This window comes from Castor canadensis, chromosome 15 (assembly GCF_047511655.1).
Source record: "Castor canadensis chromosome 15, mCasCan1.hap1v2, whole genome shotgun sequence".
NCBI lineage: Eukaryota > Metazoa > Chordata > Mammalia > Rodentia > Castoridae > Castor > Castor canadensis.
In genome coordinates, this window is record NC_133400.1 from 646,195 (window position 1) to 658,973 (window position 12,779).

Consider the following 12,779-nt stretch of genomic DNA (forward strand, 5'->3'; position numbering starts at 1 on the left):
ACTTCTGTGGGATCTGACCTTAAGCTGTCCTCAGACAGAGGTCATCACATACTTACCACCCTTGTCCTGAGAGGTTGGAGGTAGATTACAAGTAAGAAGCAAATGCATGCTGGGTGCCAGTGACTCACACCTGTGATCCTGGCTACTCAGGAGGCAGAGATGGGGGGGATCGTGGTTCAAGGCCAACCCAGGCAAATGGTCTGTGAGACCCTATCTCGAAAAACCCTTCACAGAAAAGGGCTAGTGGGGTGACTCAAGGTGTAGACTCTGAGTTCATACCACAGTGCTACCAAAAAAAACCCCAAAGAAGCAAATGCACACTGCAGCTGCTAGGGCTGTGGGCAGTGACTTTCCAGTCACAAAGTTACAGGCAAGACAGACAGCGTCTCCTCTCCACACCTGCTGCTTGTTTGCACTTGCCAAGAGGAGCAACCCTGAGCCTCTGACCCCAGCCCTCATGTGTCTTGGTCAGCATGTTTCCAAGTTTACTCAGGGAGGTGCTAGCAAGGACACAAAGGCCAGTGGATGGGAGAGCCCATCCTGTACTTGAGCCACAGGGTGTTTCAGGCCTGAGGTGAGGCGCAGTCCACATTTCCCACAGCTCCAAGAGAAGTGTAAACTGCCACAGCCGCCTCTAGGTAGCCAGGCACCTTGTCCCAAGTGAGGCCATAAGCACTGCTGACTAGATGATCCAAGGAGAGACTTATCAAGAGAGAAGCAGATTTTTCTTTGTTGTTGTTACAAATGAGGTCACCTAAACATTTTTGCAGTTTGAGTTTTTCCAGTTTGGCAGTACTCGGGGTTGACCTTAGGGCCTCACACTTACTAGGCAGTTGCTCTACCACCTGAGCCACTTTGCAGCCGGAGAAGCAGATTTTTGACCATCACAATAAATTTAGACTTGTACTTTAAAAATGACACAAAAGGTCCTGAGATCAAACCCTAGTACTGTCAAAAACAAAACCTATTTCATTTCATTAATGTGAAAAGAACTCTTACAAACAAGATTAAAAAGTATATAAAGATACAATCCAGGACAAAGGAGATAAACTGATCATTAATTTCAGGATCAAAATACAAATGAGGTTCCTAGAAGAAGACTGCAGTGCTGCGGCCACTGGAGCCAGAGTAAGGGAGCTGGCCACCTCCCTGCAGGGTCCACAGGAATCTCAGCTGACAGTATCTTACCAGATTTCAAAACAGTTTTATCCCTTAACCTTCGAAGACTACTTCACTCATCTAAAACCTAAAGACAGGAACATTCGTTGAGATGCTGCCACCAGTTGGACACCCACAGGCCTTCACCTCTGCGATTCAGTGGAGCATGGACACAGAACCAGCCACTGTCAGTTCCAAGCTTGAACAGCAACACTGAGCATGGCTGACTCCCTGGGCCATATTTAAATCTGTTCCCCTCCATGCAGGCACCTTAGGTGATACTGGGACTTGAACTCAGGGCCTCGCACTTGCTAGGCAGGCGCTCAACCACCTGAGCCTTTCCGCCAGTCCCTTACGTGCACTTTCAAATGGCATGGTTTCTAGTTTCTACTGTGAATGCAAAGAAAATACCACAAATGACTATAAAACAAAAACAGTAAGAGCAAAGTTGATGTGGCTGCTTGCTGGACCGACAACTCCAGTGGATCCCCTGGGGTAGGACAGGGTCATCTGTACAGAGCAATGAGGGTGGGGACAGGCCTCCTGTGTGACCACATCACTGCCCAGTCAGTCAGACACACACAACATGGGAGAGTGAGGGCCTGACTCCAGAAGGGCCTCAGGGAGTGGGTGATAGGTGCAGGCCCCTCAATCAGAAGCTGGGTGGGTTTGCAGGCTGCTGTGCACCGGGGGTGGTGTCAAGAGTCCAGGGCCCTGTTTCTTCTCTGCTCACCATGTGTGTGTGCCCCCACAGACATGCCTCCTGATGCGACAACAGCACGAGGCCGCAGCCCTCAATGCTGTGCAGAGAATGGAGTGGCAGCTGAAAGCCCAGGAGCTGGACCCTGCCGGGCATAAGTCTCTTTGTGTGAATGAGGTGCCCTCCTTCTATGTGCCCATGGTCGATGTCAACGATGACTTTGTGCTGCTGCCGGCTTGAGACCTACAGGAGGGCTGCAGGACATAGACGAGGGCTGCGCAGTCACCCAGTGCTGCCCATGAGTCCCAGCGGTGGTGGAGGAGGACGCACCGTGTGCACCAGGTGGGAGGAGCCCAGAGACTGCACCTGGCCACGCATCTCCCCCTTCCAGACTGGCCCAGATGCCAGGGAGGCAGAACATGTCTCTGCAGGGAGCACGAGGCCCGCACACGCAGAGCCTCGCCCATCTGTGGGAGGAGACTGGCACGCAGACACACAGCGGCTGTCTCAGAGAATGGCGCCCTTGGGTCTTCTTCCAGCCAACTGCAGATTACTTGAGGAGTTGGAGAACAGAGTTCATTTTTAAATTCCTCGTTCCATTCTGATCAATTAAAGGAAATAAACTAAGGCATCCACCTTGCACAGTGACCTTCAGGTGGAGGGGCAGGAGAGTGCCATACCGCATGGTCCTCCAGATAGGCTGGGACACTGGGACGCCGGTGCCTGCAAGGACCCGGCCACCACCTCCCCGGCCGCAGAGGGACACAGCCAGGGCTCTCCGGTCGTGTTTAATGGGGTCAAATCCTCGTGGTTTGTATATTTTTCCTTCAATCTTGGGCATTTTGTTTCTCTTTCTGAGAACGTAACTTGAAACACTACAGAGCCAATAATCCTATAAAAAGAGTGTATCCGCAAACGCTGTACAGTTTTATATACATCCACAATGTACTTTTGCTGCCTTCTAGATAATTTATTTTGCAACACATTACTGCACAGTTGTAAATAACTTATGTACTGTAACATCACTTTCAGTTATGTGTAAAGAAATAAAAAATAAATTAATTAAAATGCTCTTTTTCATGCATCCCTCCCTCCCAGGAGGGTCCAATGTGTACCTGACAAGTAGCTCTGTCTAAAAACTTGAATGTATCAAGTTTTTTGTCCTCGCAAATTGTTTAAATTTTAGCATTGAAACAAACAAACAAACAGTTGTTATTTTCCCTTCTAGGACCCAAACCACCACCTTTTCTGTAAGTAAGTAAGTTGGTACCTCCCTTGGGGATAGTGGGGATCACTGGGCTGCAGCTGTGAAACCTGTCTTGCACTCCAGGAGGAGGACAAGGCTATGGAGCACCTTGAAGCCAGCCTTACCTCTGTCCCTCAGCCTGTGAGGAAACAACAAGAAGACACAGGAGAGCTCTCCAGCCTCAGAGAGACCTCCCACCAACAGAGTTGCCACCTGAGCTGCTGCTGGAGGCCCGTGGGCTCACAGGTTTCCAGCAACACTACAGCTAGGGCACTCCCCTCCCCGCTCCTCCCTGGCAGGAAGGCCCATGAGGGTGGAGGCCCAGCATGTCTTGGGAGCCAGGACTTGTGCCTCCTACTTGTGCCTGAGAAGGAGCCACTGTCACAGCACAGTGTCTTGCCCTGTGCAAGCAGTGGCCCCTTTCTCTCCTCTGTCCTGTAGTTGCTAGTAGATGCTGCAGAAAGGACCCTTCAGCAGGGCAGGGCCTGTGACAAGGTAGGCAAGGCCTTCACTTGCCCAGATGCACAGGAAACAGCTTTTGTGGATTCCCTCTGTTCCCAGACAGGTCTCACTGTATGTCCTGGGGCGGGGGGGGGGGGGAGCATTTTTGACCAAGACTTGTGGTTTTTCCCTAAATCAGCGCTTTATCATGAAACACTAAGCCCTGTTTCATTTTTTAAAAATTACCTGTATTACCCATAGCTGCACCCAACATCCCTAAGTGCCAGCAGATGAGGCTTCCTTGAAACCCCACATGGGTCAGCTGAGAGCACCGGCTCCACAGGCCTGCCATGGCCCTGCCACAGAAGATACCTGACACAAATGCTTGCATTCCTGAGAGAATGTCAACAGAACAAGCACCCTCCCTGTCAGCACTGTGCTCAAAGGAGCTTACTGGTCTGCAGATGATAACAGTGTGTTACATGGGGCCTGTGCCTGCCCATATGGGCATTGTGCCACCCTGAGAGGCTCTGCTGGAGCTGAGGAAGGCAGTTGTTCCACCCAACCAAACCTGGTTCTGAGCTGCTGGTGAGGGGTGCTGTCTGCCTCCCAGACTCCTGACTGCCATAGAGCTCAGAAATTCATTAGCAGCAAAGCCAGCTCTGAAGCATGGATGTGCTTGGCAGAACAGACGCACTTACTTACTTACTTACACTCCCAGGTAGGGCAAGGACAGCATTTGTGGCACAGGGTTCACCTCTTAGGACTGGGGGTGGTGCCCAGACTTGGCTAGAAAGACTTAAGTGGGGGTTTTTCCCCCACTTCGCCACAGAATAGGAGCTGACTCTTGTCCTGCAACCTGGAAGTGGGTGATGGTTTTCATAACAACACTTGAGGCCATTGCCTGGTGACCGCATAGAGCCCAGCCAGATCCAAGGCTGGCCCTAGGGCAGGTCTTTATCCAGGGGTTCCATGTCCAGTTTTCACCGGAAACCTGGCAAGGGCTCTGACCTCAGCATAGCACAGCCCATGTGGGTCACCTTTACTTCAGAGGGGTTTTCTCCCTTATGACTGGGACTGGGGACAGCACAGAGGAAAACAGTGGAGAGAACCAGAGCAAGTTTTACCTATTAGGAGAATGAAAACCTAAAAAGGGAAAGAGGAGGACAAGGGAAGCCAAAGCTGTGATGGTCCACTGCAGGCCACACATTCCTACAGACACCGGAAGGTTCTACCAAACAGTCACAAATGACACGGTCTTCCTACTTCCCCTCAATGCTAGGCAGTAGGGTCTCAAACTCATACTGTCATCACTGGTGCTACAGGTTGAGGGAGGCCTGGCCCTCACCCGGGAATGCCGCTTGTCCCTGCCCTCATGGTGGGATAACCAACAGTGTCCTAGCTGCCTCCAGGTGAGAACTGACAGTACAGGGCAGTAAAGATCAACAAAATCCAAAATAGTCTGCATTGCACAGTTCCATTTCTATGACACTGAAATCGGAAGCTTGGCATTGTGGGTCTAGCATCGACTGTGGGTATCTGCTTTGTGAGAATTCACTGGGAAATACATGTTTGGGCTGGGTTGGTGGAGGGGCTCACATGGTAAAGTGCCAGCCTAGCAAGCATGAGGCACCGAGTTCAAACCCCAGCACAACCAAATATGTATATGTATTTTGCTTGGGCACCTTTTGTTATATTTTAAATTTTTTGAAGTTTCTCCCTTCTTTTTTCTTTTTTAAGGAATAGACCTTTCTTCACTTTTCCTAGCAAGCCATGACACTGAAGACAAGGTTTTCATAGACATTGAAAACAACACAGGGTGCCACAATGGCCATCAATCAGCCATTACCTTCCAAAGTCTCAAAACCATGAAAAAACAGGAAATACGTGATAAATTCAAAGCAGCCCTGAAGATGATAAAGGAGGGAAAAGTAATCTGATAGAAAGGTTGGGGGTTCAGAACAACAAGGTAACTGCCTCAAAATCCCCTTCTCCATACAAAGGAACGGTGAGGGATCAGCTTCCCACAAGACGTGACGCTGAGCCGTGCTCACACAGGAAAGAAGCGAGCCAATGCATACAGCTGCAGCTGGTGGTTGAAACCGCTACCTCTTCTCCACCTGCCCACCCTCATCCTGTCCTCCCCACAGCCCTGTGCACAGCAGCTGAGAACCAGCAATTGCAGCCACAAGAGGGCAGCCCCTGGAAAAGCTGCTGTCAGAGGACTTGGCATTATTTGACCTGAGTTGACTTTTACTCTGGAGAAAGCCGTCCTCCCACAGCATTGGTCAGAAACAATCGTGCAACTGTTTGACTTCACATCTGTCTGAAGCCATGATGCTAGTCAGGCAAAAATGAGCCAAAACACCAAGAAAGAATATCTGGAAGCAAGACACCTGGGGGCATCCCAAAAGCCCTGGCATGTTCCAGGCATTGAGATGTTTGAGCAGGCTGTATGCACAGTGAGGAAGCACTTGAGCATCTGTTTTCTCACCTGTGGCTGAGCTGCAGGTTTTGTGCAAACAGCAAGTAAAGGCCAAAGCAGCAGCATAATCTGCCAAAGCTTTGAGAGGCAAAGATGGAAGACTTCCTGGTTAAAGCACTGAAGAAACTGCCAGCCATTAGCTGAGCACCAAGCCACAGGCCACATACTACAAGGAAGACAAACTCCAAAATCCAGGGAAATCATTCAATAGCATCAGCCAAGAAACAAAACCTGGAGGGTCCCCACATCGTACCATTTTAACAGTCCAGTTTTCAACAAAATTATCAGACAGGCAAAGAAACACAGACAGGGAAAACGGCAGTTGGCAAATACCGTCCCAAAGAGGCCCAGGTGTTGAACTTACAGACAAAGACTAAAACCTAGCTTTTATATATGTATGGTCAAAGGGCACAGGAAATCTTGTCTAGAGAATCAAAATGACAGTACCAAAACTGTCTCACCAAACAGGACCAATAGAGAAGTTACCTGGAAGAAACCAGTGAAATAAAGTATAACGATTGAATTTGAGCTGGTAGAATCAGCAGCAATTTAGAAGGCAGGGAGGAGAGAGAAAAGGCCAAATGTTTAAAGAAATAATTGATGAACAAACTTGCCCAAATTCAGACAGGCACCAGTGCTCATACCTGTAATCATAGCTACCTTGAGGCTGAAATCAGGAGGACTGAGGTTTGAGGCCAGGCCAGGCAAATAGTTTGGGAGACCCCCCCCCCCCAATCTCCAAAATAACCAGAACAAAATGGACTGGGAGTGTGGCTCACGTGGTAGAGCGCCTGCTTTGCAAGTGTAAAGCCCTGAGTTCAAACTCCAGTCCCATCCCCCCAAAAAAATGCCCAAATTTGATGAAAAATATAAGTTCAACACACTTTAAGCAGGATTAACTAAGACTCCCACACCTAGACATATCAAAGCAGGAAAACGAGGATCTAGACTGGGACCTTCCAGATCAGCGGGCCACTGCACAGCAAAGCCATGAAGAAATTCCCAACCCAGACTCCTTTGACTGACTGCAAAACTACACCTCACAACTTCAGGAGAAATTAGGACATTTGCAGATTAAACAAAAACAGCCTTTCTGCTAGCAGATTTGTCCTTCAAAACAAAATGCTGTTCTGGGAGTGTGGCTCAAATGGTAGAGCACCTGCCTGTGTTCAAACCCCAGTACTGCCCCCCAAAAAAATGCTGAAAGGGTTTTTCATGTGGAAAGGGAACACTGGTAAAGGTGACACATGGTAAAGGTGGCAACAAGTTTTTATGGCTTCAACAATACCCGAGAGTAACAATTTCAAAGGAGAAGAAATTTATGTTGGCTCCTGGTTCTAGAGGTGTCAGTTTATGGTCACTTGGCCCTGTCACCATGGACCATCGTGAGGCACCTCATAGCAGCCGGGAAGCAGAGACAGCAAGAGGTCAGGGACTAGGTAAACCTTTGCAGGGCACGTCCCAGTGACTGGCTTCCTCCAACTAGGCCCCAGCCTAGTTGATTGATTGACCCATTGATGAGGTCAGGGTCCTCATGACCAAATCACTTCTCAATGACTGGGTCTACCCAACTGGGGACCAAGCCTTTAACACATGAGCCTTTTGGAGGACACTTCATATCCAAACCATAACAGCAAGTGCAAAAGACAAAAGTATTTTTGTGTTTAGCTCATGTGATTTTTAAAACAGTAATTACGAGACTGCTGATGGGGTCTGGATAGGGGAGACAGCACACTGGAGTAAAGGCTCCCGATAGAGTCACCACCAACTCAAACCACTATAGTCACTACACTCATTGGAATCCCAGCAGGCCAGGTAGGGTGGGAGGCTGGGGTACAGCTCAGTGGTAGAGCCCTTGCCTAACGTGCCAGGCCCTGGGTTCAGTCCCCAGTACTGCCAAAAACTAAAAAACTAAAACTAAAAATAAACCAAACAGCTCAAAATACAGTAAAAGAAGAAACGAAAGGATTTAAACGAGACACTCCAAACCCTCCTATTTAACTCAAAATGGCAAAATGGAGGAGCTGAGAAACAAAGGTTTAACTTTCTTTTGAGTTAGGCCTTCCTATGCAGCCCAGGCTGGCCTTGAACTCGCTGTCCTCTAGTAATCCTTCTGGAATTACAGGCACGTACCACTACACCTGCCTCAAAATGTGCACTTAAAAAAAAAAAGAAGAAAAATGGCAGAAATCAGGCTGGTGGAGTGGCTCATGCAGTACTGTGCTGCTTGGCAAGTGTGAAGCCCTCAGTTCAAACTCTAATACCACCAAAAAAAAAAGGCAGAAAATTATAATTTCATAGATTGAACTCTCCAATTAAAAGGCAAGATCAGAAAGGAACTAGACAGTTCAAGGAAAATAGCTGGCAATGGCAATGTCCCCTTTTGCATCATGGGGACAGGACACGTGGAGCTCGCTGGCCTGCGCGGTAGGCAATGAACACCTGTTCTAGAGATCACGCAAGTCAAGACGGAACGACGAGTGCTCCAAGTGCAGAAATCCACAGGAGGGGATTTGGAAAAGTCAAAAACGTGAAATGAAGGGTCACACTTCTGAACAACTTGTGGGCCTGCAGGAAATCCAAGGGGCTGCTCTGGAGAAGACCCTGCTACTCTTTCTTCTCTCCCTCGAGGTCTGGAGGTTCTGAGGGGCCAAACCGAACCAACACAGTGGTGCAGAGCAGCTGGGGCCCTGAGGTCCTGCTCAGAGGACAGTGGGGGCTGCAGGTCTCAGCTCACCAAGGCACATCAAAAACAGCACAGACCACAGCCACCTGGACCCAGACTGACCACTGGGTGGTGCTCATCCTGCAGGGCAGTCAACACACAGGACACCCTGTAGCCTGACTCTTCACCAGGCCTGTAGTCCACTGAAACAAAGTAACAGTCAAGGCTACCAGGGTCCCATAGTCCTGGGTGCAATGAAAAGTTATTCACAAAAAAAGAGAAAAAAAACCTGCAGGGCTTTCAGTTGGAAGCAGCTGCTATGAAAACCTCCCAGAAGCACTGACATTCCTGAAATGATGGTAAAATAGAATGTCTTGTGAAAGAAACAGAAGACAAAGAAAACACAAGTGGGGAGTTTAGAACTGAAAAATACAAGCAAAATAAGGCCCTCCTGTCTAGAATGACAAGACAAGAAGCCAGCATGATAGTACACGCTGTAATCCCTGCAACTGGGGAGGCTGAGGCAAGAAGATAGTGAATTTGAGACCAGCCTGGCAAACTCAGCAAAACCCTATCTGAAAAAATACAAATGAAAGGGCTGGGGACATGGGTTCAATCTCCACTACAGGTGGAAAAAAAAAAAAAACAGGATGAGAGTCGGTGACATGAGATCAGTAGGGATTACTAGATCTGAGTTACAAAATGAGAAAAGATGCAGGAGATCTCTGGACACCCAGCCCCCATCATGGCCAGCCACGGTGGGGTGTGACCTTCAACTTGGAGTCATGGTGCTGCGAAGCAGGTGCTGTGCCCTTGCCCTGCAGCCTTCTCCAGTCCTTGTTGGAGCCCCACTGAGCCCAGCTGTCCCCAGGAGAGACACAGTGTCCTTCAAACACCAGATGCCAGGACTGACTGCCATCCACTAGGACCTAACGAGTGGCATCTGCCCTGTAAGTGACAGATCTGAGTGCAGTGGCTATAGAATCAGACCACCACACCACACCCAGGAGACCCCAAACCCAAAAGACAAGAAGGACACCATGCAGAACCTGAGACCTGGAGAAAGGAGGAAGAAGTGACCTTGGGAAGGTGAGGGAGAGCTGGAGGAGAGAAAGAAGGGGAAGATGATGAAGGGACACAGACACCATGTCAGAGTCTGGGCAGAGGGGACCGTGGTGACCATGTGGGTGGAGCTGGCACTGAGGACCTGGCACAGCATCCCTCTGCCACTTCAGACCACGTGTTCGAACTACAAGGAGAAAGGAGGGAGACCAATCTGCGAAGGGCTCTACTGAGCATCTGGACACACAGAGGACAGACCAGCAAGGAAAGCAGGGACGAAATGCTGGAGAGGGACACTGTGTGGAGTGTCCCTCAGGTGGATTAGCAGACTTGGCACCACTTGAGCTGAGGACATGGCAGAGGAACCTCCAAACGGAATAGCAAGGCAAAACAGACTGGAAACCAAACAGAGCATCCCAGGACTGTGGTGGCCCCATGGGGTGCAAGTGTGAGCGCTGGGAACAGCAGGAGGAGAGAGAAAGAACGAGGTGCTTATACCAATAATGACCGAGAGTTTTCCCAAATTAACATCGGACACCAAGCCATGGATTCAGGAAGCTTAGGGGACAACTGAGCGGGAGAAATACTAGAAAACTACATCTGGACTTGTTGAACCTGGACACCAGTGCCTCACGCCTGTAATCCCAGCTCCTTGAAAAGTTGAGAAGAGGATCCCATTTCAAGGCCACCAGGCAAACAGTTCCTGAAACCCCCTCTCTTAACCAATAGCTGGGCACAGTGGTGTGCACACCTATAGTCCCAGCTATGCAGGAAGCATAAAATGAGAACCGTACTTCAGACCAGTCTGGGCAAAAAGAGAGACCTCATCTCAAAAATAACCAAAGAAAAAGGGCTGGTGGTGAGGCTCAAGTGGTACAGTGCCTGCCTAGCAAGCATGAGGCCCTGAGTTCAAATCCCAGTATTGCAAAAAAGGGAAAGAATGAAAAATATTCGACATATAAAAATATTATATATTATATATACATATAAAACTCTGAAAGAAGCCACAGGGTTTAAGAACCATCACTCCTATGGAGGAACAAGGATAAGAATTACATCCAACTTCTCAGGATCCATGAAGCAAGCAAGGAATGTTAAGACAAAAACAAACAAACAAAAAAAACAACCTAGAAACTTATGACCTGTCAAGTTATCCTTTGAAAATAAAGGCAAGCTGGGTGCTAGTGGCTCACGCCTGTAATCCCAGCCACTCAGGAGGCAGAGAACAGGAGGATCAAAGTTCAAAGCCAGCTGGGAAATAGCTCACAAGATCCTATTTCGAAAAACCGTCCACAGCCTCTGGTGCTGAGCACGGAATGTGCTCGCAGTCACCGTATGGAAAGAGGAGGGACAGCAAGCTTGTCCACATACACCTCAGCCCAGGCCCTGTGCCTGGCCTCAATTGCGAATGGGAAGACATGGTGGGGAAGGAAAAAAATATCCGACACTAAAGGGCTGGCAGAGTGGCTCAAGTGGCAGAGCGCCTGTCTAGCAAGTGTGAGACCCTGAGTTCAACACCCTATGCCTCCAAAAAAAAAGGATAAATAACGGCTTTCTTAGACAAAAATTGAGGAAATCTGTTACAAGTAGACCTCCCTCCCAAGAAACGTTAGAGCCATTCTTTAGGGGTGTGGGTGTGTTTAGCATTCTGAAGCCCTGGGTTCCGTCCACACCAGAGAGAGAGAGAAGGCACATGGAGGACAATCAGAAACTTGGCTCTAGGGCTGGAGGAATGGCTGGAGTGGTAGAGCACCTGCCTAGCAAGCATGAGGCCTGGAGCTCAAACCCCAGTGCTGCCAAAAAAAAAAAAGAGAAGAAGAAAGAAACTCGGATCTGCATAAAGAAGGAAGAGTGCCGAGGTCAAGCGGGGCCTAGCACAACCTTTTCCTGAGTCCATCTAGCAGACGACAGTTTGGGTCCAGTGTAGAACTCAAGCCTGTGTGTCCCACGAACTGTGGTGCTCATCTGCAGGTGGAACGAGGAACAGGGAACAGCGGTGATGGGGTGGCAGGGAGGACTTACAATGATTTTGTTTCTATACAGTGTTCATACTACCTATGAAGCCATACGCTGCAGCCCAAGCTGGCCTCACGCTCTCGATCCTCCTGCCTCAGCCTCCTGGCGCTGGAGTTATAGGTGTGCACCACCACGCCAACAGATGCTAAGAAAGGAGAGACAGGAAATATCAAACGCTCAAGTAAAACCACTACGGGGGACTTGGCCCAGCGTTTGTTTGGTCCTGGGTTCAGCCCCCAGCACTAGGAAAGAAATATAAAAATGAAGTTACAAATGGCAGAGTAGAAGATGAATATAGGGACAAGGAGAATGAATGAGGGACAGTGTGGTTCATATGAATCCATTGGTCATCGCTTTAAAGGTCAAATGTGCCAATGAGAAGACAGTGATCGTCAGAGTGTAAAAACAAGAAAAAACAAGGCCCAACGATAAGTTGTCCAGGTGATATGACAAGACACACAGAGACTCAAAGTAAAGGGACATATGGACATATGGACATATGGACCGTGCCAACACAAATCAAATATTAATTTCAGGCAGAGGAGACTCAGATCAAGGGAAGCTACTGGGGTTAAAGGATGTTACATAGTGATGGGGGAGCCGGCTCTACAAGGAGATAACAATAATCTTCAGTGAGTGTGTGCCTAGTGACAGAGCACCGAACTACAGGAGGCAACCAACAGCACCAGAGGACCAGGAAGAGCGAGCGTCACAACCAGACCTCAACACCTTGCAGAAGCCAGCAGATCCAGGGTGCATGGCTCGAGCAGTAGGGCACCTGCCTAACAAGTGCCAGGTCCTGAAGTCAAACCCCATCCTGTAAAAGGGGAGGGAGGAAGGGAAGGGATGGACGACCCAGGAAGGACAGTGGCTTTAGCAGCACCAGCCATTACCTGGATGTAATGATGTCTGCAGATCACCTCATCCACCAGAAGACAGAAGTAGAGGGAATAATTCCCAACTCATTTTGTGAGGCCAGTATTGTCCTAACAGCAAAACCAGACAA

General features: G+C 49.0%; 1 protein-coding gene and 1 non-coding gene across 9 annotated transcripts in view; both read left to right on the forward strand.

Annotated features, from left to right (window-relative positions):
• The window catches only part of Ankrd11 (ankyrin repeat domain containing 11), a 181,286-nt gene extending 178,360 nt beyond the window's left edge, over positions 1-2,926 (forward strand). For all 8 annotated transcript variants that reach the window (XM_074055464.1, XM_020173568.2, XM_020173567.2 and 5 more), the window contains one exon: positions 1,913-2,926. In XM_074055464.1, the coding sequence (XP_073911565.1) occupies positions 1,913-2,098 (186 nt within the window). In that variant the 3' untranslated portion in view covers positions 2,099-2,926. The remainder of the gene's footprint in view (positions 1-1,912) is intronic.
• Positions 2,927-11,051: 8,125 nt separating this feature from the next.
• LOC141417747 (small nucleolar RNA SNORA51) lies at positions 11,052-11,179 on the forward strand. Its single transcript, XR_012442383.1, has one exon. It is a non-coding gene; the product is annotated as a small nucleolar RNA SNORA51 (small nucleolar RNA).
• The last annotated feature ends 1,600 nt before the right edge of the window (positions 11,180-12,779 follow it).